Source organism: Cervus canadensis, chromosome 29, assembly GCF_019320065.1.
Source record: "Cervus canadensis isolate Bull #8, Minnesota chromosome 29, ASM1932006v1, whole genome shotgun sequence".
Lineage (NCBI taxonomy): Eukaryota > Metazoa > Chordata > Mammalia > Artiodactyla > Cervidae > Cervus > Cervus canadensis.
In genome coordinates, this window is record NC_057414.1 from 39,207,355 (window position 1) to 39,232,134 (window position 24,780).

General features: G+C 38.6%; 1 protein-coding gene across 1 annotated transcript; it reads left to right on the top strand.

The window, feature by feature from the left end:
- Positions 1 to 1,308: 1,308 nt before the first annotated feature.
- On the top strand, positions 1,309 to 23,301 carry LOC122430746 (solute carrier family 22 member 9-like). The gene is made up of 6 exons (XM_043451564.1): positions 1,309 to 1,677; positions 3,477 to 3,897; positions 4,774 to 4,845; positions 13,835 to 13,939; positions 15,194 to 15,317; positions 23,083 to 23,301. The coding sequence occupies exons 1-6, from the start codon at positions 1,629 to 1,631 to the stop codon at positions 23,299 to 23,301; spliced, it is 990 nt and encodes a 329-aa protein (XP_043307499.1). The 5' UTR covers positions 1,309 to 1,628.
- The last annotated feature ends 1,479 nt before the right edge of the window (positions 23,302 to 24,780 follow it).

Below are 24,780 nucleotides of genomic sequence, written 5' to 3' on the forward strand. Positions count from 1 at the left end.
GAGACAAAAATCATTGCTGCCTAAAAATTGGCAGGCTTGGTTCTCTAAGGTGGGGACTCATATTTGAAAATCCAATCAATCCTGCCTTAAATAATAAAGTGATCCCAAAAAAGCAGAAAGAAAATTTTTAAAAATCTGATCATAATGTTATGGGAACTCTTTTTTAAGCTAAAGCCACTTTTCTGCTGCTGCTTTCAAATTTTTTTCTTTGTGTTTGACTTCTGACAGTTTAATAATATGTGTCTCAGTGTAAATGCCTTTCAGGTTTAATTTATTTGGGGTCTGGGTCTCATGAATCTGATGTTCATTTATCTTCCCATGCTTGGGAATCTTTAAGACATTTTTTTCTTGAGATTAATTTTCTGTCCATGTCTCTTTCCTTTCTTAGATTTTCACAAGCATGTATTGTTTTCTTTATGTTTTCCCATATGTCTCATGGCTTCTCTTCACTCTTCTTCATTCTTGTTTTCTTTTTTTCTCCTCTGACTGGATAATTTCAAATGACCCATCTCCTGGTTCACTGAATCTTTCTTCTGCAATGTTTAGTCTTTTATAGAAGTTCTCTATTAAATTCTTTAGTTCAGTCATATTCTTTAGCTCTAAGATATCTGTTTATTTTTATTTTGGGGTTATTCTCACTTCTATATTGAAATTTTCATTTTGTTCATTCACTGTTTTTGTAATTCAGTTTAGCTGTCTGTGTGTATGTTATTGTAGTTCATTGAAATTTTTAAAAAGGATTATTCTGAATTCTTTGTCAAACAGTTAATAGATCTCCATTTCTTTTAGGTCACTTCCTGGAGCTTTAATTCCTTTGGTGGTTTAATGTTTATTTGATTTTCTGTGATCCTTGATTCCTTGTATTGGCGTCTATGCTATGAGCAAATAGTCTCCTCTTCTGGACTTTAAAGGTCTGCTTCAGCAGGGAGGGTCACTGTACAACCTTCCTTGTTGTGTGGGGCTTCAGGCTATGTTCTACACTTGGGTGAGGTTTTTGGAAGAGGCATGAATAAGGGTGAGACTATGTTCAGTGGTCAGGCAGCGTCATAGGTTGGCTTGTGATATGAGGTGAGGCTGTTTTCTAGGCTGTGCAGCTAGGCAGTACCATAATTGGGCTCTGAGGGCCACGGTTCAAGATGCTTGGTTATGTGGGTTCAGAGATTATTCTTAAAAGTAGAACAGAACTTCTGGCTTGACTTCCTGTCCACAGATGGGTACTGTGGCTGCCTGGGTTGTCTGGAAAGGGTTCCTGATTGGGTGGAAATGGAAGCTATACTCAGAAGTTAGGCAGACTTGTGCATTTGCTTCCCTGCTCAGTCAGGGCCATAAGCCAGCACCATGCCTAATATGGCTTGTAGGCTGGAAATCCAAATAAGGTAGAATTTCCAACTGAGCTCTTTGGCCACCAGCTCGATTCTGCGGAAGAACAGAACCACTGGCTGGGCTCTCTACTTGGATTCTGTGGCAAGCAGAAAGGCAGCCCACCAAAACTTGAGTGCTGGTTACTGTGAGCTCTGCCCACTTCTTCATCTCAATTTGATTCCCAGTGATTGAACCTGGGAATTCCCCTAGTGATTCCCACAAGGCCAGACCTGAGTGGGCCTCCTGGGCAAGCATCTCATAATTCTATGGCAGATGGATGTCCACTTGGATCCTGTTTTTCTCACTGGAGAAACTGTAAGCTCAAGGGGGCCCTCTTGGTGTGGTGCTGTGTTGGGCTGGGGGAGGAATAATGTGGTCAGAGTGTAGTCACTCCTCTTGTTCTTCTTAAGTATTTTTCTCTATCTTTGTCCTTCAGAGATTGCTTCATCCTTGTCCTCAAGTTCTGGAATTTTCACAGCAATGACTTGTCTGAGGATAGTTGCTAGCTAATCTTCTATAGAGAAGGACTCAGATAGGAATGACCTATGTCACAATCCTGATGGCTTCACTTCCCCATATTTTTCTTTGTATATAACAATATTTTAATTACAGATTTTTAAAGTGGAAAACAGATTAGTAGTTGCCAAAGATAGCAAAGGGAAAGACAGGAGCAGGTGCAAGGTGAGTGTATTTATATACCCAAGAGGGATAAATACATATATGTGCAAGAGGCATATCAGTGGAGATGGATCTCTAGTATCTTGACTGTGGTGGTGGATGCACAAAGCCAAACAGGTGATAAACTATATGGTACCAAGTACCTCCCCCACACACACATATACAAATGAACAGGTAAAACTGACTGGGGAAGTCTGAATAAAGTTAGTACATTGTATCACTATCAATAAATTAGTACTAATATACTATAATTTTGCAAATATTTCTATTGGGGGAAAATGGGTACTGTGCAGACAATTTCTCATTACACTATTTCTTGCTGCTGTATGTGACTCTACAGTTATCTCAATACACATTTTAATAAAGTATATAAAGAATTGGAAAGTTATAGCTTGCAAACTCTAAATGTAAGAAACTTGGATGACTATATGAAAATGAGAAAATATATACTTGAAATCAAAGAATATTACCAGAGATAACTAGGTCAGTTTCATAGTGATAAAAGGATCGGTTCATCAGTATTCTGAACAATTGCACACAAATTATACTTAATACATTATGTAAAGTGTTAGTTGCTCAGTTGTGTCTGACTGTGTGACCCCATGGACTGTAGCCTGCCAGGCTCCTCTGTCCATGGAATTCTCTAGGCAAGAATGTTGGAGTTGGTTGCCATTCCCTTCTCCAGGGGATATTCCCAGCCCAGGGATTGAGCCAGGTCTCCTGCATTGCAGGCAGATTCTTTCTGTCTGAGCCATCAGGAAGTCCATATATTATGTAAACCAATAATATATTAAGTAAACCAATAAATAAATCCAAGAAAATAAACTCACATGAGTTTACTACTGCCTTTCCCCTGTACCTATATTTCAAGGAACTTAAAATTATTGTGAGTTTTTGGTGTAATTTAAACTGAAGCACGAAAACTAGTAGGGTTGTGTTTTGTTAATTATTTTAATAAAATTCAGTATTAAACAAAAAAGCATTTGTTTCCTATTCTTTCCACAGAAAAATCATAAAGCAATTTAATTCCGTGTCTCTCAAATTCCATTTTCTAGAAATACAGAAGACTGTGTAGCAGGCTTATCTTAGATTATTTAGAGACCATGTTCTTGTCAAAGTCCAATGCTGATTTTACATAACCCCTGAGGACAAACACATTCAGAGAGTAAACCTTTAAACAGATTTCATTGTCAACAATGGGAAGTATTTTGGTAAATAATTATCTCTATAACTTTACTTTAAAAAAAGAAGAGTATTATATCCTGATTACAAAAGGACTGGGAAAACTGCTCTGTTGCAAGTAAAGTGACAAGACTCATTAATGAGAAACTGGTGAGAGGTCACATAGTTTGAATTAATGTAAGGAAACTTTTTGTGCCTCTGAACTTGTCTCTGTAAAGTCATTGTATCTTCTCTTGCATATCACCTTTTCACAGTGGCCTTTGAGAAGCTCCAGGATGAAATTCGTGGCCTGGGGCAATTCCAGATGCTTCAGATGCTTTTAGCCTTGCCTTCTCTCATGATGATAGCATGCCATATACTGCTGGAGAACTTCACTGCAGCTGTTCCAGGGCATCGCTGCTGGGTCCACATCCTCAATAATGACACTGTCTCTGATAATGACACTGGGACCCTCAGCCTTGATGTCCTCCTGAGACTTTCCATCCCCTTGGATTCTTACTTGAAGCCAGAGAAATGTCATCGTTTCCTCCACCCACAGTGGCAGCTCCTTCACCTCAGTGGGCTCTTTCCCAACGTAAGTGACATGAACATAGAGCCCTGTGTGGATGGCTGGGTGTATGATCACAGCTTCTTCTCCTCCACCATCATGTCTGAGGTAAAGCCTCATTTACAATTGTGAGTACGTGGTCTGGGTGTTTAGAATAACATAGCATAAATACTGTTCAAGTGCCTAGTGTAACCACCTGTCTCTCATTCTTTCAGGAATAATGATTGCTTACCTTTTTAAAAGCCAAGCACTTATAATTGAGGACAGTGAAATCAACAAACTGGATATGAATTCTAATATCACAAAGCTTTACCTTTAGTATAAAGACTGGTGACTAGACAAGTAATTACTTGATACAACTTGTGAAAAATTATTCTTGGTCACTTGTTCTCAATCTAGTTGCAAATTGGAAATATTATTTTTAATAAGAACATATTTCAATACCCTGGGTACTTGTCAGAGAAACAGACTGGAGTATATTTCACTCTAGATGTGAAATCTAGACTTCAATATTTTTTAAAAAACTGTGTTTCCAATGTGTGGCAAAGATTGAGGACCGCTGGGGTATGTAGTGCTAAGTGAATATAAAGACTGATCCTGTTATAACCTAGAAGACTTGGTTGAGAAATTCTAGAAAAGCCATGCTTAAACTGAGACTTGAATGATATAGATGAATAAACATAGTTAAAAAAAAAAACAGAATGTGTTCATGAAGGGCACATTGAGGGATTATGAGATGCTGTGAAACTCCTTTGTGCTGGTTTTCTTCTTTTCCAGTGGGACTTTGTATGAGATCATCAGTCACAGAAATCAGTGGTTCAGTCCCTAGTCATGGCTGGAATGCTGGGGGGGGGGGGCATCATATATGGCCATCTCTCAGACAGGTGAGTGTCTCCACATCCCTGCTGCCCTTCCTCTGGGGTGAGTTGCTTTGGTTTCCAGGGAGCTACAGATGGAAATGCAGAATTCAACTCATTGTGATGAATGACATTTTGTTGCCACAGAGCTCTGTGCACTGGACACAGAAATATCATCTCCACAAGATCTGGGGGATATTCCAGAACAGTATTTAGAGGGTAAGTATCATAATACTTCATCCAGAAATATGAGGAAGAGTTATCTATGGGAACAGAAAGGAAGGTGCTTCAAGACAGAGGTCCAACTTCTTTAAAAACACAGATAGAGAGAACAGCAGTGCTGGCCTTTGCCATGATTTCTGTGTTAAGTCCCTACTGGACTCAGTGAGCTAATTGCTTATGGGTTCCCACATTGGTCATCATGTCTTGGTCGCCCCACCATAACTGGTAGGCATTTCTATAAAACTTGGTGCATAGTGAGGTAATACTGGAATTGCAAAATAATTGCGGTTGTAACCTGGATATTTATCTTGCTTTTAAAAGCCTTGTATTAAGTATTCTTGCAACCATATATTACCTTAGTATAAGGTAATTAATCTATAGACCTCAGGAGTCACAATTTGTGTGAGAAGTTTGGGTTATCCTGGGCCAGCAGTGTCCATCCTGAAGTAAGAGACAAAAGTGGCAGACAGACACTCAAGTCTTTCACAGGAGAAATGAGAGACTTAAAGTATCCCTTACCATCCAGAAGCATAATGTCATTTTATCTTTCACCTGAAAATTGTGAATTTTGTATGTAATTACACCAAATGTAATTCATAAAAGAGTTGACCAGTATTCTGACCAAAGCCTTTATGACTATTCACAATAAAGTGCTTTTTGATGCTGCTGTGAATGGAATTGTTCTCTTTAATACTTTTTTCACATATTTCATTGTTGGTGTATAGAAATGCAATTGATTTCTGTATGTTGATTTTGTATCCTGTGACTTCACTGAATTTGTAGACTAGTTCTAACAAATTTTTGGTTGAGTCTTTAGAATTTTCTGTGTATAGGATGATAACATCTACAAACAGAACTTAATTCTTCCTTTCCAACTTCTATGCCTTTTCATTGCGTGCTTTCTCTGATTACAACTTACAATATTATGTTAAATGTGACCTGTGTGAGTGGGCACCCTTGTTTTTTCCTAAGCTTACAGGAAAATCTTTCAACCTGTCAGCGTTGAGTATGATATTAGCTGAGAATTTGTCGTGTATGGCCTTTATTATGTTGAAGTACATTTCTTCTGTACCCAATTAATTATTTTTGTTGCTAAAGAATGTTGGATTTTGTCTGCATCTCTTGAGATGATCATACTAATTTACCTTTCACTCCATTATGTGGTTTTTCGCATTTATTGATTTGCATATCTTGAGTGATCCTTACATCCTAGGGGTGAATTCCACCTGATCATGTTTTATGATCCTTTTAGTGTGCTATTGAGTTTGGTTTACTAATATTTTGTTGAGAATGTTTTGCATCTGTATTCAGCAGAGATGTCGGTCTGCAGTTTTCTTGGAGTGTCCTTATCTGACTTTGGAATCAGAAGAGTGGTGGATTTCTAAAATCAGTTTGAGAGTGTTTCCTCCTCTTCAAATTTTTTGGAAGTGTTTGAGAAGAACTGGTTTAATTCATCTTTAAATGTTTGGCAGAATTCACCTGTGAAAACTCTTGTCCAGGTTTTGCATTGTTTTTCTTTTTGTGTGTGAGAAGGAGTGGTTTTTATTACTGATTTAATCTCCTTAGTCATTGGTCTGTTCAGATTTTTCCATTTCTTTGTGATTCAGTCTTGGTAGATTGTATGTGTCTAGGAACTTATCCATTTCTTCTAGGTTAACCTTTTTTATTAAAGGTTTTATTTATTTTATTAAAACACAGAAATATTTGAGTAGTACCTTATAACCCTGTGTCTCCTCTTTAATTTTTAATTTTTTATTTGAGTCTTCTCTCTCACTTTCTTAATCTGGCTAAACATTGTTGAAAACAAAGTAATGAGGTCCACCAATATGATTGTACCATTGTCTATTTCTCCTTTCACATATGTTCAGTTCAGTTCAGTCGCTCAGTCATGTCTGACTCTTTGCAACCCCATGAATTGCAGCACACCAGGCCTCCCTGTCCATCACCAACTCCTGGAGTTTACCCAAATGCATGTCCATTGAGTCGGTGATGCCATCCAGCCATCTCATCCTGTTGTTCCCTTCTTCTCCTGCTCCCAATCCCTCCCAGCATCAGGGTCTTTTTCCAATGAGTCAACTCTTCACATGAGGTGGCCAAAGTATTGGAGTTTCAGCTTCAGCATCAGTCCTTCCAATGAACACCCAGGACCGATCTCCTTTAGGATGGACCAGTTGGATCTCCTTGCAGTTCAAGGGACTCTCAAGAGTCTTCTCCAACACCACAGTTCAAAAGCATCGATTCTTCAGCACTCAGCTTTCTTCACAGTCCAACTCTCACATCCATACATGACCACTGGAAAAACCATAGCCTTGACTAGATGGACCTCTGTTAGCAAAGAAATATCTCTGCTTTTTATTTTTTTTTTGTGTGTGTGTGTGTGTGAGATTTATCCCTGTTTATTTTTATTTTTTTCCATTTATTTTTATTAGTTGGAGGCTAATTACTTTACAATATTGTAGTGGTTTTTGTCATACATTGAGATGAGTCAGCCGTGGATTTACATGTATTCCCCATCCCGATCCCGCCTCCCACCTCCCTCTCCACCCAATTCCTCTGGGTCTTCCCAGTGCACCAGGCCCGAGTACTTGTCTCATGCATCCAGCCTGGGCTGGTGATCTGTTTCACCCTAGATAATGTCTCTGCTTTTTAATATTCTATCTAGGTTGGTCATAACTTTCCTTCCAAGGAGTAAGCGTCTTCTAACTTCATGGCTGCAGTCACCATCTGCAGTGATTTTGGAGCCCCCAGAAATAAAGTCTGACACTGTTTCCACTGTTTCCCCATCTATTTCCCATGAAGTGATGGGACCAGATGCCATGATCTTAGTTAGTATTTGCTTAATATATTGAGGTGCTCTGGTGTTAGCTGCATAATTATTTATTACTGATATATCATCTTGATAAATGGTTCCTTTGTCATTATGTAATGCAACTTTTTGTGTCTTCTTACCATTTTTGGTTGGAGTCTATTTTGTCTGATGTAAGTATCAGACAAAAATATTCTCATTTAATTGTACTCTGCATAGAGTATCCTTTCTTGTCCCATCACTTTGAGCCTATGTATGTCTTTAAAGCTGAAGTGAGCCTCTTGTAAGGAGAATATAGTTCAGTCCTTTTCTAAAAAATCCATTTAGTGACTCTCTCTTTTGATTGGAAAATTAAACCCACTTGCTTTTAATTGTTAATAAGTTGGCTTCCCTGGTGGCTCGGTGATAAAGTATCCACCTGCCAATGCAGAAGACACAAGAAACATGGCTTCAATCCTTGGGTTGGGAAGATCCCCTGGAGTAGGAAGTGGTGACCCACTCCAGTATTCTTGCCTGGAGAATTCCATGGACAGAGGAGCCTGACAGGCTACAGACCATGGGGTCACAAAGAGTTGGATGTAACTGGGGACAATAACAAGCAACAATGCTTAAAATGTTGCTTTTTCTCTTTCATCTTCAATATTAAAATGGCTACACAAAAATTCACCAACTTTGATAAGTTTTTTAAATGCACTGATATGGCAGCTGTCAAAACAAGGTAGCAAAATTATTTTGAATGAACTTAAAGACAACTGAACACTACTAGAGCCATCTTATGGGGGGAAAAATGAATGACCTTTGACCAACCCAACATGAACACCAATTCTTCTTGAAATTTTCCATGAAACAGAAGAGGAGGAAAGCTCCCTAACTCACTCTATGGGACCAGTGCTGCTCTGATATCAAAGCCAGATAATGACATCACAAGCAAACAACAGAGCAACATCCCTTATGAATGCAAAATCTGCAACAAAATGCTAGCAGACTGAATCCAACTGCATATTTTAAAAAGTATATACCATGAACAAATAAGATTTATCCCAGGAATGCAAAGGTAGTTCATCATAAGAAAATCAATCAGTGTAATGTAGCACTTTAATAGAATAAAGAAAGCATAATTTCAATTGATAACATTCAGCATTTTATCAAACCTAACACTCTTTCATGATAAAAATAAGACTACTGAGAATAAAAGGGAACCCAACAGGTTAAAGGATATTTAAGAAAAAAATTACAACTAACATTATACTCAATGGTGAAAGGAAAACTTTCACACTAACTTCAGGAGCAAGTCAAGGATGTCTGCTTTCACTACTGCTAATCAACATTGTACTGAAGAATCTAATTAGAGTAATTAGATAAGAAAGAGAAATAAAATTTATCCAAATTGAAAAGAAAAACTTTAGTCTACCTATATTTGTAGATGACATGATTATACAAATTTAAAATTCCAAAGAATGCACAAGAGAGCTATTACAGTTCATGAATGAATTCAACAAAGTTGTAGGGTACAAGAAAAACACACAATTACATAACCACAATGAACAAGCAGAAAAGGAAATTGAGAAAGTTATTACACTTACAATATCTTCTAAAAGAATAAACTACCTATCAATAAAATTAATCTAAGAGGTAAAAAATTTGTATACTGTAAACTATAAAACCTTGCTGAAGGAAATAGAAAAGCCCTAAATAAATGGAAAGGAATCCTGTGTTAATGATGTTGGAAGACTTAATGTTGGCAACAAGTCAATCTACTTAATACAATGAACAGTTTCAATGAAATCCCTATCAAAATTCCAACATTGTTCTCTGTAGAAATGGAAAAGCTGAACTTTAAATTCGTATGAATTTGGAGCTCCAAAGAGCCAAACAATGTTAAAAAAAAAAGGACAAATTCATTGACATGAATCAGCCATGGATTTACATGTATTCCCCATCCCAATCCCCACTCCCACGTCCCTCTCCACCCGATCCCTCTGGTTCTTCCCAGTGCACCAGGCCCGAGCACTTGTCTCATGCATCCAGCCTGGGCTGGTGATCTATTTCACCCTAGATAATATACATGTTTTGATGCTGTTCTCTTGACAAAAACCACTACAATATTGTAAAGTAATTAGCCTCCAACTAATAAAAATAAATGAAAAAAAAAAAAAAAAGAAGGTCAAACTCAGAGGACTCACACTTTTTGGTTTCAAAACTACTACAAAACTGCCATAACCAAACATTATGGTACTGGCATAAGGATAGAGGTACAAACCAACATAAAGGAACTGAGTCCAGAAATAAAATTGTACGTTTAAAGCCAACTGACTTTTGTCAAGTGTGCCAAGATAACTCAGAGTGGAAAAGAAAAATGCCTTCAGGAAATGGTGTTGAACCACTAAATATCCATGTTCATGCCTGCAAATTCACTTCAGTCATGTCCCACTCTTTGAGACCCTATGGACTGTAGCCCTCCAGGGTCCTATGTTCATTGGATTCTCGAGGCAAGAACGCTGGAGTGGGTTGCTGTGCCCTTCTCCAGAGGATCTTTCCAACCTAGGAATTGAACCTGCATTTCTTAACATCTCCTGCATAGGCATGAATGGTTTTTTCACCACTAGTGCCACCTGCTGCTGCTGCTGCTAAGTCACCTCAGTCGTGTCCGACTCTGTGCAACCCCACAGACGGCAGCCCACCAAGGCTCTCCCGTCCCTGGGATTCTCCAGGCAGGAACACTGGAGTGGGTTGCCATTTCCTTCTCCAATGCATGAAAGTGAAAAGTGAAAGTGAAGTTGCTTAGTCGTGTCCAGCTCTTAGCTATCCCATGGACTGCAGCCTACCAGGCTCTTCCATCCATGGGATTTTCCAGGCAAGAATACTGGAGTGGGGTGCCACCTAGTAAGCCCCTAAATGCCCATACAGAATATTTTTTAAAAGTTTACTCTTCTCTTACTCTATATGCAAAAGTTGACTGAATTAATAACCTATATGTAAGAGTTAAAACCTTAAAACTCTTAAAGGAAGCATAGAAGTGAATCCTCATGACCTTGTATTTGGTAATGGATTCTTAGACATGCAAATCACAAACAAAAGAAAAATAGTTAAATCAGACTTCATCAAAATTAAAAACCTTGTGCATCAAAAGTTATTATCAAGAGAATAAAAGATAACCTACAACTGGGTGAAAATATTTTCAAATAATACAGCTGATAAGTATTTAATATCCAGAATATATGAACCATTCAATAACAAAATGATAAACCAATTTAAAAATTAGCAAAGGACTTGAATATATTTCTATGAAGAAGATATACAAGCGGTTGATAAGCACAAGAAAAGATCCCAACATCATCACTTATTAAAGAAATGCAAGTCAAAACTATACAGCAAACCATATCACACCTACTAGGATGGCTATAATTTTAAAAAAGCAGAAATAGTGTTGGTGAGCAAGTAGAGAAATTGAAACAAACCCTCATTCATTGACAGTGGAAATATAACATGATGAAGCCTCAGTAGACATGAATTTGAGCAAACTTCAGGAGATAGTGAAGGACAGGGAAGCCTGGTGCGCAGAGTCGGACACAACTTAGTGACTGAACAACAACAAGATGGAAAACAGTTTGGCAGATTGTCAAAAGTCTAAATAGAATTTTCACATGAACTAGCAATTCCATTCCTAGGTTTATACTCTAAAAAATTAAAAACAGAGAGTTTGACAGCTGAATATCAGTATTCATTACAGCATTATTTATAATACCTGAAGGTGGCAATCCAAATATGCATCAGCAGATTAATGGGTAAACAAATATGGTGAATATACACAATAGGAGATTATTCATCCAGAAAAAAGAATGATGTTCTGGTACTTGGTACAACATAAATAAACTTTGAAAAAAAAATATGTTGAATGAAATAAACCAGGCACAGAAGGACAAAGATATGCATTCACTTACAAAAGAACGATCTTTCTGACCTTTGCGGTTTTAAGCAGAAGGTGTCCGAAAAGTTACCACAGGGATAACTGGTTTGTGGCGGCCAAGCGTTCACAGTGACACCACTTTTTGATCCTTCGATGTCAGCTCTTCCTATCACTGTGAAACAGAATTCACAAGAACTAGTTAAGACTAGGCAAATTAGTGGAGGCAGAAAGTAGATTTAAGATATCAGAAGAATAAGGTGAATGAAGAGTTATAAACTAATGATTACAGAATATGAATGCTGCATCTAATTCTGTCAGTTTTATTTCATGTATTTCAAGCTTTTGTTGAGTTCATATACATTTGACCTTTTCAGCATTATTATTTCTGTAAATGTATTTTGTTTTGAAATTTGTTTTATTTGATGATAATGTAAAGACACCAGGCATCTTATAATTACTATTTGAACTCAATTTTTTTTTCCTGTCAATTTACTTTCAACCCACAATATTTTAAGTACTACTGTACCTAAAATTAGGTCTTTTTTTTAACCCTTTGATAATCTTCCTCTTGTGATAGATGGTTTAAGTCATTAGCTATTTGTTTGGTGTGATTGTTGTTATGATTCGTTTCAGTTTATCACTTTAATTTTTTCTACAAAATTTTTTTGATGATTATGTTGTTGTTGTTGTTCAATTGTTCAGTCCATGCGGTTGCAGAGTCAACTCTGCAGAGTCAACTCTGCAACTCTGCAACCGCATGGACTGCAGCACACCAGGCTTCCCTGTCCTTTGCTATCTCCCAGAGTTTGCTCAAACTCACATCCACTGAGTCAGTGATGCCATCCAACTATCTCATCCTCTGTTGTCCCCTTCTCCTGCCTTCAATCTTGATGATAATAATGATTACTAAAATGATTATTTGGTGTTATTTTTGTTCCTATGTTTTTACATTTTCCAGTTTTTTTGGTGGACTATTTGAATTTTTAAAGAATTCTATTTCAAACCTTGCAGAGGAATTCCAAATCCCAAAATTTGTACTTTAGTTTTTATTACTGGGTGTATATATTAGCACATCCTATGTAGTCCAAGTCATATACACTAAGGCACCCTTTTCCTGATGCCCAAGGAAAACCGAATTCCCTTTTCCTCGTTTGTCTCTCACCTTCTTTTCCCCTTGATTCGCCATTTTACACTAATCTTTCCCCTGAATGGGTTATGGAGCTCATGTTGTTCCAGGGCAGCACGTTGCTTGAGAACTGCAAATCCAGATTCAACAGAGTGATTTTACATAAAGCTTTAACAACTTTAATGCATTGTTCCATGATAGTTTGCAGTGGCTCAGGACCTCCCTGGGGGCTCGGACAGTGAAGAATCTGCCTGCGATGCAGGAAACCTGGATTCGATCCCTGGGTCCAGGAGATCCTCTCGAGAAGGGAATGGCAACCCACTCTGGTATTCTTGCCTGGAGAATTTCATGGACAGAGGAGCCTAGCAGTCTACAGTCCATGGGGTCACAAAGAGTCACACATGACTGAGCAACTAACATTTTCTTTTTTCAGCTGTAATTTGGAGACTCAAGTATACTTTTAGCTCCATGTGTTCTAGAGACTCTAGAGACTCTCTACTTTGCTAGATACACATACTTGTAAAATGGATGCTTATGGTAATGTTACAATTTCCAATACTGTGGTTTCTTTAATGTGATATCACTTGATGTCAGTTGCCTCCTGCTGACTAGAGAATGAAGTTTTTATATTCTAGGCTATATTACATAGACAAAGAATGTTACTTTGGGGGAAATGTGTTGATTTAGCTCTTGTTTTTTCAAGATTTCAGGTTCATGAATCACTTGTTAAAACACTCTCTAAGTTTCAGAGTATGCTTTTGCTTTCTGAGTTTCTTACCATGTATTACTATTACTCCCATAATCTAAGTTGACTCTCTGTTTCTTAGGTTTGGGCGAAAGTTGATTCTCAGGTGCTGTTTGCTCCAGCTCGCCATCTCTGGGACCTGTGAAGCCTTTGGTCCCACCTTCCTCATTGACTGCCTACTATGCTTCTGGTCAGGTTGTTCTGCTGTGGTCATCATAGCAAATAGCAATATGCTGGGTAAATCCACAATTGTGATCTAATCCATTTTCCAAGTCTTGAATTTGACCTTGAAATTTCATCTTCATCTGACATTAGTATCTCAGTTGGGTTTCTTCCAGTTATAGAGTGGATATGTTCCCAGTCAAAAACCATAGTAATGACACTGCTATCCTGTACCCTTAGTATTGGACAGACGATGCTGGGAGGACTGGCTTTTGTCTTTCGAGAGTGGCGCACCCTGCAGCTGGTGGTGTCTGCACCTTTCTTTGTCTTCTTTCTCTCCTCAAGGTATGAGCCTTCTCTCTCACTCAGTCTTATGGGTACCTGGGATGAAAATGCATATTGAATCAGAGTAGTCTTACTCCAGGGATCATATCTAATTGTTTGGAACTAAAACCCATGTATCTCATCTGTTCACTCTGGGCAAACCGAGATTTGAAAAGCACAACAGGGAATGACAATGACTTTTCTTCCAGAGAAATCTAAGTATTTTCTGCCATCCTTCTTCATGTATCTTACTCTGTGTAGCAGTCATAGAGTTATTTTAGTGTTATTTTCCTTAATGTAAAATGCACTCAAATATTTAAAAAGTAAGCACCTTTAGTATGTTTGGCTTTGGAATGAATCATATTATGGCAAAGTTTTTATTTTCATTTTTGTAGGTGAAATTGGATAAAAGGAAGAGGCAACCAATTTATTCATATAGTTCGCTGACATAATAGAAGCATAGTTTTTTCCAGTAATAAAACTGGCATTCAGTTAGGTGCTTTACATCATATGTTCAACAGTCCCTCCCCCCTTAGATAATTTTAAGATTTATTAATGGTAAACTTCATCATTAAACTTAAAACCAGTCTAGGGAGAATCAGATTTCATCAATCATAAAGAAATGGCTATAGATTTAATACACTGAGAGGAGTTTAGAGAGAGAGGAAAGCGTAATCCATGCCAGATACAGCCGTTATGTCATTCTAGTCTCACAGCAGGCCCACGAGGACGGTGGCATTACTTTCTCCACTGTATTGATGAGAAAACTGAGACTCATTTAAATAAGTGAGTCATCTGTGTACTTAGCTACTGACAGCAGGTTACTAAGAGCAGGTCATGGTTGGAGTACTTGCACGTTGTTGGGATTTAAGCTTACGTAACTGGGGGGCTTTTTAAAAAAGAATATTTTATAAATATATAATGTGAGCACAAAGTTGATAGAACCAAAGACAAACTTTGAAAGGGAATTATGCATGTGGAAGACTCTCAAGCTTAAGCCTCATAAGCTTCTTGGAAAATCTGCTGATTAAGCACAGAGGAAATTTGACTCCCAAGTCTGTATTAGACTGCGTGTGCTATGCCTTTCAGGTGCAATGCCCACAATAGTCATCCTCCTGTTTTCATAGTATTTGTATAAAAGAACATAATTTCTTTCCTGATCCAATAAGTGAAGTTCTAGATATAGATGAAAGGCAAAAAGTATCTGTTGCCAATAATCAGGTGACAAATAAGCAAGGGAGAGCTGACTGCACTTGTGTGCCCTTTTTTCATCAGGTGGTTGGTTGAATCTGCTCAGTGGCTGATTGTCGCCAATAAACCAGACGAGGGCTTAATGAAACTTAAGAAAGTTGCACACAGAAATGGAATGAAGAGTGCTGAAGCAACCCTGAACATGAAGGTGAGCAGGAAAGGGAAAGTGGTCACTGGGTTGGCGGGAAGAAATAAACTGACACCTGCCTTCTCCTTATTGAGATAGACAAGCTGCTTTTCTAAAAAGGGCAGTTAGTTGAGAATGTAAGCTCAGTTCCCTTATCTTTCATGGCTATATCATGAAAAGAAGATTTGAGCACTGTACAAGGATTGGTGATTTAGCTCATTTCCTGATCTGAATCTACAGCCTATGTGCTCTCATGGACCCCTGCCCAGCTCTATGGCCTCATTTTCAAAATATCACTGCTCCTGTCTAATTTCCTGGGGTCTCCCTTAACTCCCTGCATCTTTCTTCATATCTCATTCACACAGGCGATTGCATGTGTAATATGCTACACTACAAAAAAAAAAAAAAGGGAGCACATCTTTCTCATCCTGTTGGGCACCTGTGCTTTTCACAATACCCGGCACTATGCTGACAAGTGATACGTGTTTGTTGTTATTGGAGGGTTTGAGAGTGACCGACCATGCAGGAGGAGTTGGAGGCAGCACAGACTAAAACTATTGTTTTTGACTTGTTCTGCACACCTAACCTGTGTAAAAAGATGTGTCTCCTGCTCTTTGTCAGGTGGGCTGACAACATTCAAAGAGTGGGGACATGAAGCCATTTATGTCAAAGATTATAATGTGTTGGGGGGGGGGCGTATTTAAAGGTAAAGGATGAGGCAAACACACCAAATAAGACTCACATGGAACTGATTATATGATGAACAGTTGGGTTGTATCTCACTGTCAGTCTCTTCACTGGAGATGAATGTACTCCATCTGTAATCCATCACAGTGCAGATTTTGGCACATCAGTTCAGTTCAGTTGCTCAGTCATGTCCAACTTTTTGCAACCCAATGGACTGTAGCACACCAGGCATACCTGTCGATCACCAAGCTCCTGGAGCTTGCTCAAAATCATGTCCATCAAGTCAATGATGCCATCCAAACATCTCATCCTCTGTTGTCCCCTTCTCCTCCTGCATTCAATCTTTCCCAGCATCAGGGTCTTTTCCAATGAGTCAGTTCTTTGCATCAGGTGTCCAAAGTATTGGAGTTTCAGCTTCAACATCAGTCCTTACAATGAATATTCAGGACTGATTCCTTTTAGGATTGACTAGTTTGATCTCCTTGCAGTCCAAGGGACTCTCAAGAGTCTTCTCCAACACCACAGTTCAAAAGCATCAATTCTTTGGCACTCAGCTTTCTTTGTCCAAATCACATCCATACATGACTCCTAGAAAAACCATAGCTTTGACTAGATAGACCTTTGTTGGCAAAGTGATATCTCTGCTTTTTAATATTCTGTCTAGATTGGTCATAGATTTTCTTCCAGGCAGCAAGCGTCTTTTAACTTCATGGCTTCAGTCACCATCTGCAGTGACTTTGGAGTCCCCCCAAATAAAGTCTCTCACTGTTTCCACTGTTTCCCCATCTATTTGCCACAATGGGACTGGAGGCCATGATCTTCGTTTTTTGAATGTTGAGTTTTAAGCCAACTTTTTCACTCTCCTCTTTCACTTTCATCAAGAGGCTCTTTAGTTTTTCTTCACTTTCTGCCATAAGGGTGGTGTCATCTGCATATCTGAGGTTATTGATATTTCTCCCAGTAATCTTGATACCAGCTTGTGCTTCATCCAGCCCAGCATTTCACACGATGTACCTTGCATATAAATTAAATAAGCAGGGTAAAAATATACAGCTTTGATGTACTCCTTTCCCGATTTGGAACCAGTCTGTTGTTCCATATCCAGTTCTAACCGTCGCTTCCTGACCTGCATACAGATTTCTCAGGAGGCAGGTCAGGTGGTCTGGTATTCCCATCTCTTTCAGAATTTTCCACAGTTTGTTGTGGTCCACACAATCAAAGGCTTTGGCATAGTCAATAAAGCAGAAATAGATGTTTTTCTGGAACTCTCTTGCTTTTTCGATGATCCAGTGGATGTTGGCAGTTTGATCTCTGATCCCTCTGCCTTTTCTAAATCCAGATTGAACATTTGGAAGTTTACAGTTTATGTACTATTGAAACCTGGCTTGGAGAATTTTGAGCATTACTTTACTAGTGTGAGATGAGTGCAATCGTGTGGTACTTTGAACATTCTTTGTCATTGCCTTTCTTTGGGACTGGAATGAAAATTGACCTTTTCCACTTTGGCCACTTCTGAGTTCTCCAAATTTGCTGGCATATTGAGTGCAGTAACTTAACAGCATCATCTTTTAGGATTTGAAATAGCTCAACTGGAATTCCATCACCTCCACTAGCTTTGTTTGTAGTGATGCTTCCTAAGGCCCACTTGACTTCACATTGCAGAATGTCTGGCTCAAAGTGAGTGATCACATCATCATGGATATCTGAGCCATGAAGATCTTTTTTGCATAGTTCTTCTGTGTATTCTTGCCACCTCTTCTTAATATCTTCTGCTTCTGTTAGGTCCATACCATTTCTGTCCTTTATTGTGCCCATCTTTACATGAAATATTCCCTTGGCATCTCTAATTCTCTTGAAGAGATCTCTAGTCTTTCCCATTCTATTGTTGCCTCTATTTCTTTGCACTGATAACTGAGGAAGGCTTTCTTATCTCTCATTGCTGTTCTTTGGAACTCTGCATTCAAAGGGGTATATCTTTGCTTTTCTCCTTTGCCTTTCACCTCTCTTCTTTTTTCAGCTATTTGTAAGGCCTCCTCAACCATTTTGCCTTTTTACATTTCTTTTTCTTGGGGATGGTCTGGATCACTGCCTCCTGTACAATGTCATGAACCTCTGTTCACAGTTCTTCAGGCACTCTATCATATCTAATCCCTGGAATCTATTTGTCATTTCCACTGTATAATCATAAGGGATTTGATGTAGGTCATACCTGAATGTTCTAGTGGTTTTCCCTATTTTCTTCAATTTAAGTCTGAATTTGGCAATAAGGAGTTCATTATCTGAGCCACAGTCAGCTCCCAGTCTTGTTTTTGCTGACTGTTTAGAGCTTCTCCATCTTTGGCTGCAAAGAATATAATCAATCTGATTTCAGTATTAACCAAAATAGGAGAAAACTTTGCAAACTGTAATATGAAGAGATCAAATTGTTGTTGTTCAGTTGCTAAATTGTGTCCAACTCTTTATGACCCCATGGACTGCAGCACTCCAGGCTCTTCTGTCCTCCACTAACTCTTGGAGTTTGCTAAAATTCATGTCCATTGAGTCAGTGATGCTATCTAACCATCTTATCCTCTGTCATCCCCCTCTCCTTTTACTTTCAGTCTTTCCCAGCCTTAGGGTCTTTTCCAATGAGTCGACTCTCCACATCAGGTGGCCAAAGTATTGGAGCTTCAAAACAGTCCTTCCAGTGTATATTCAGGGTTGATTTCCTTTAGAACTGTCTTGTTTGATCTCCTTGCAGTCCAAAGGACTCTCAAGAGTTTTCTCCAGCACCACAATTCAAAAGCATCAATTTTTCGATGTTCAGCTTTCTTTATGTTCCAACTGTCACATCTGTATATCATCACTGGAAAAACCATAGCTTTGATCATACAAACCTAATGTTGGCAAAATAATGTCTCTGCTTTTTAATATGCTGTCTAGGTTTGTCATAGCTTTCCTTCCAGGGAGCAAGCATCTTTTGTTTCACCATCCTCAGTGATTTTGGAGCCCAAGAAAAGAAAATCTGTCACTGCTTCCATTTTTCTCTTTCATGGCAAATGCTATGAAGTGATGGGACCAGATGCTATAATCTTAGTTTTTTTCATGTTGAGTTTCAAGCCAGCTTTTTCACTCTCCTCTTTACCCTCATCAAGACTCTCTTTAGTTCCTCCTCATTTTCTGCCATTAGAATGGTATCATCTGTATATCTGAGGTTGTTGGTATTTCTTCAGGCAACCTTGATTCCAGTTTGTGATTCATCCAGCACTGCAATTCACATAATGTACTCTGCATATAAGTTAAATAAGCAGGGTGAAAATATACAACCTTGTCATACTCCTTTCCCAGTTTGGTACCAATCCATTGTTCCATGTCCAGTTCTAACTGTTGCTTCTTGACCTGTGTACAGGTTTCTTAAGAGACAGGTAAAGTGCTCTGGTACTCTCATCTTTGTAAGAACTTTCCACAGTTTGTTGTGATCCCCACAGTCAAAGGCTTTAGCGTAATCAATGAAGCAGAGGTAGATGTTTTTCTGGAACTTCCTTGCTTCCTCCATAATCAACCAAATGTTGGCAATTGATCTCTGCCTTTTTGAAACCCAGCTGGTACATCTGGAAGTTCTTGGTTGACATGCTGCTAAAGCCTAGCTTGAAGGATTTTTAACATAACCTCACTAGCATGTGAAATGAGCACAATTATGTGGTAATTTGAACATTTTTTATATTGCTTTACATTGGGGTTGGAATGAAAACTGATCTTTTCCAGTCCAGTGGTCACTGCTGAGTTTTCCAAATTTGCTGACATATTGAGTGCAGCACTTTAATAGCATCATCTTTTAGGATTTGAAATAGTTTTGCTGGAATTCTATCACCTCCACTAGATTTGTTTATAGTGGTGCTTCCTAAGGCCCACTTGACCTCACACTCGAGAATGTTTGGTTCTAAATAAGCGACCACACCATTGCGGTTATCTGGGTCATTAAGACCTTTTTTGTATGGTTCCTCTGTGTATTCTTGCAATTTTTTCTTAATCTCTTCTGCTTTTTTCAGGTCCTTACTGTTTCTGTCCTTTATCATGCCTATCCTTGCATGAAATGCTCCCTTGAGTTTTCTTAAAGAGATCTCTATTATTTTCCTTTATTTCTTTGCATTTTTCACTTAAGAAGTCTTTATCTCTCCTTGATATTCTCTGTAACTCTGCATTAAGTTGGGTATATCTTTTCTGTTCTTCCTTGCTTTTTACTTTTCTTTTCTCAGCTATTTGTAAGGCCTCCTCAGACAAACATTTGTCTTCTTGCATTTTTTTTTCCTTTGGAATGGTTTTTATTCACTCCCTCCTGTACAATGTTATGAACTTCTGTTCATAGTTCTTCAGGCACTCTGTCTACCAGACCTAATCCACTGAACCTATTTGTTACCTCCATTGAATAATCATAAGAGATTTGATTCAGGTCATACCTGAAATGCCTACTGATTTTCCCTACTTTCTTTGATTTAAGTCTGACTTTTGCAATAAGGAGCTGATGATCTGAGCCACAATCAGCTCTAGGTCTTATTTTTGCTGACTTTATAGAGCTTCTCCATCTTCAGCTGCAGAGAACATAATCAATATGATTTTGGTATTGACCATCTGGTATGTCTGTGTGTAGAATCATATCTTGGGTTGTTGGAAAATGGTATTCGGTAGGACTAGCATGTTCCATTGACAGAACTCTGTTAGCCTTTGCCCTGCTTTATTTTGTACTCCAAGGTCAAGCTTGCCTGTTATTCCTGGTGTCTCTTTACTTCCTACTTTTGCATTCAAATCCTCTATGATGAAAAGGACATCTTTTAGGTGTTAGCTCTAGAAGATGTTGTAGGTCTTCATAGAACCAGTCAACTTCAGCTTCTTTGGTATAGGAGGTTAGGGCATAGACTTGGATTAGTATAATGTTGGATGATTTGCCTTGAAGTGAACCAAGATCATTCTATCATTTTTGAGATTGCACCAATGTATGCTTTTCAGACTCTTGTTGATTCTGAAGGCTACTCCATTTCTTCTAAGGAATTCTTGCACACGGTAGTAAATATAATGATCATCTGAATTAAATTCACCCATTCCCATCCATTTTAGTTCACTGATTACTAAAATGTTGATCTTCACTCTTGCCATCTGCTTGACCATATCCAATTTACCTAGATTCTTTGACCTAACATTCCAGGCTCCTGTGCAATATTGTTCTTCTCAGCATCAGACTTTACTTTCACATCAACAACTGAGTGTTGTTTCCACTTTCACCCAGCTGCTTCATTCTTTCTGGAGCTATGAGTAATTGCCCTTCATTTACTCTTCCCTGTTAGCATATTGGACACCTTCCAACCAGTGGGGCTCTCTGGTGTCAAACCTTTTTACCTTTTCATACTGTTCATGATATTCTCATGGCAAGAATACTGGAGTGGTTTGCTATTTCCTCCTCCAGTGGACCATGTATTGTCAAAACTCTTCAATATGACCCATCAATCGTGGGTGGCCCTGCATGGCATGGCTCAAGCTTCATTGAGTTACATAAGTTCCTTCACCATGACAAGGCTGTGATCCATGAAGGGGGATGAGATCATGAGTATGTACAAATCAGTGAATATTTCTAAATGGTAAAACTGTAACCAACCTGCAGATCAAGATAGAAAGATCCTATTTCCACAGGGGTTCCCCTCAAGTTATCCCATACAACAATAACCACCACCACCACTGCCTGACTCTTCTCTCCTCACTTCCCTCTCCTGTGAAAAACAAAAATTAATAACTATTTTGATCTCCTTCACTATAGATGAGTATTTGTTGATCTTGACCGTCAAGTAGTGTAAATTGATAAAGGGTTCTGTGACAGGCCCTCTTTCCTCATGCTTATTCATGAATATTCACCCATTCTATTGCATGTAACAGCAGGTTGTTCTCTTCCCTAGTGCTTTAGAGTCCGTTACATGAATACACTACAATTTCTTTATGGACTTCAATGTTGGTGGACTTTTGTTTCCAATGTGGGGTGTTAGCAATAGGGCTTCTGTAGAAAATCATGTACATTATCTCTTGGGATATAAGTACTTATTTTGAGATCAGGGGGAAATTTTTATATTTAATTCTGAATTGTTGAAGTGTTATTTTTTTTAAAAAATCCCACACAGGACAATATAGAGCCAATGCCAAGCTTAAAAAATTAACTACTGAATTATACAGTTTACCTCTTCCAGACAACTTCTGCATTTAACTGCATTGTGCTTTTTCAATCTTTTATCTACCTACTGGGCTATAGACATAGGTTTCTTAATCTAGACAATCAGCTTAAGATTTCCCTACTCTAGACAATCTGAATAAGGGGGAAAAGTAGAGATAATGGTCAAGAAAGGACTTACATTCTTGGGATTGCTGTGATCTGTGGTGTTTCTTCTGTTGAAATGTCTAAGTCTACCTCTCTGGGTGTAGCAGATCTTTAAAGTGGATTCCTTTCCCTTAGATCTTTCCTGGGTAAATTGTAGATCCCCAGTGGGAACTTTTGATTCCCTTTCATATTGTACAGTTGATGCATGTTTGCCTGAATTCTTACATTTCTCTTGGCCCTAAGAAATCAGACATGAACTTAAATTCCCTAGAATTGTGTTAGGTACCAGACACTGTGCTCCCAGGTCAAGGCTACACAGTAGTATCTTTGCAGCTTCAACCACTAGTTGAGAAAAAGGAAATTGTTTACAGTACTGAGGTTGGTGAAGGAAAGGGAGGACTCAAAGCATACTGACAACTCTCAAGAAAGAAATCCTTCTCTAATTTCTAAGTTTTACCCTTCTATATCCAACTTCTATACACCATCCAGTATGGTGACTTGATCAAGTTATGCTTTCATTTCACTGCCAACTCTATTCTAAGTGACCCAGACAAAAGAATCACAGGAGTATCATTTTCACTATTGTCATATAATTATTTATAGTAGCTTTATAATTATGACCTTAAAATGACATATTATACAGGCTGGGTCTTAATCCTTTAGCCTCGACCATTGACTGCTTGGGTAAATACAATCATAGACTGCAGCTCTAAAGCTGAACTCTAAATCTTATCGTTTGTGTCTTTCCTCTTCTGTTCACTACAGATTAGAAAGCACAATACCCTCGTCTGGCATCTTTATGAATCCACAGCTCTTCGGGAGCAATATTTTCCTGTTGCAGGTAATCTTTGGAACTTCCACTCTCTCAGCCTGAAGACTTGCATTTTTACCACTGAATCATATGGGCCATGGACCAACCCAGATTCTGTTCGTGTTCCTGATGGGACTTACCATTTTGCCCAACACCTTTGTGCCCCAACATGAGAGAAGACTGGATTTTGGGGAAAGAAAGTGTCTTTTTCTCATCCTTCAGAGGTTATACTGGTCACACTTATCTGAAGCCAGTAGTAAAGAGAGGTCCTAATTAAGGGCTAAGTATTCCCACAAGCCAAACTGATGAGAAATTCTGCTAGTAATTTGTTGGGGGTAGAGCCAAAGGTCAGTAAGGGGAAGCTGAGACATATATTTATCTTCATCACATCCTAAAATATCTGTAAACTGGTACTGTTTCATCCTCACACTTCCTCTAGGACAGTTCTTATTCACTTGCCTTTTGTCTGTTCACACTTCTAATAACATAGAGGGGTGCGGCTTTGCAATTATGCCCCAGGTGAGGACACAGTAGGGTCATTCCCTCTGTTTGGGCTCTTAATTACCAGCTTTGAGGACTGGTCTACTTCTCCATCTCTAATATATCCACATGAAACTGTGGGGTTAAGTCACCATGACTAGAGCTAGTGCATATTATAGAGGTCTTCCAGGAAATGAAAGAAAGTCCCCCCTTTTCAAGAAATGAAGCAGTGAATAGTAGGAATAGTATTTAAGCAGTTTAAAATCCTTGTCCATTCCATGTTAGATTACTTTGTACATTAACAGAATGATGACATGCAATGATTATGAGAACCTTAGTGGGCACTATGCTTCACCATCTCCCAATGTAGGAATGTGCTTCACAGCATTAGAGATGGGTGTACTCTGCTCCTCATTAATGATGGAAGCTTATTCCCTTACCATTGAATTCTCTCCTATATTAAAAAAACTATAATTATATTAATTTGTATACTGTAAAACTTCCTCTGAAACTTTTTCAGGGGTTTCCAAATTCTGACATTTTTTCTGTATAGAAGTTTCCATTCTTGCTTCCATGTGTGTAACATTCATGGAAATCTGGCTTCTCCTCAGCCTGTACACTAACAGACCAGCCTTGTCCTTCTATTGCTCTCTGGTGCCCTACTCACCCATGGCAATGCTGTACCTGCACTAGGTTCAGTGAGTCATTTAAGTTCACCTGGGACTTTCCTAACTTTATCAGTGAAAACCCCACATTGCTAAAACCTTCTAATTCCAAGGAAAACCAGGATGACTGGTCACTTTAAATTCTGCACTTTAAGTTTCTTAAGGTTGGAGCTGAGCCTTAGACTCAGTAATTGTCTGCATGACAGTTCTACCTTCTACAATAAGGATATTGCAAATAATGGCAACCCACTCCAGTATTCTTGCCTGGAGAATCCCTTGGATAGAGGAGCCTGGAGGGCTACAGTCCATGGGGTCACAAAAGGTCGGACATGGCTGAAGCTATTTAGCACTCACAGACAGACAGAATAAGTAAAAACAAGTTTCTGCCAGACTCACTTTTTCTTCTCCTTCTCTGGCAAATCTCTGATATGCAAAGAGATTTCCTGCAATTAATCCAGATAATTTTATATACTTTTTACCATCTACATTAGTAATTCTACATTTCTC

Bases quoted from the DNA above. Each gene is read 5' to 3' on its own strand.
- LOC122430746 (XM_043451564.1), top strand. From the start codon at position 1,629: ATGGCAGATGGATGTCCACTTGGATCCTGTTTTTCTCACTGGAGAAAC. The intron at 13,940-15,193 runs GTATGAGCCTTC...TTTTTTCATCAG, and splicing joins GTCTTCTTTCTCTCCTCAAG to GTGGTTGGTTGAATCTGCTC. The intron at 15,318-23,082 runs GTGAGCAGGAAA...TGTTCACTACAG, and splicing joins AAGCAACCCTGAACATGAAG to ATTAGAAAGCACAATACCCT.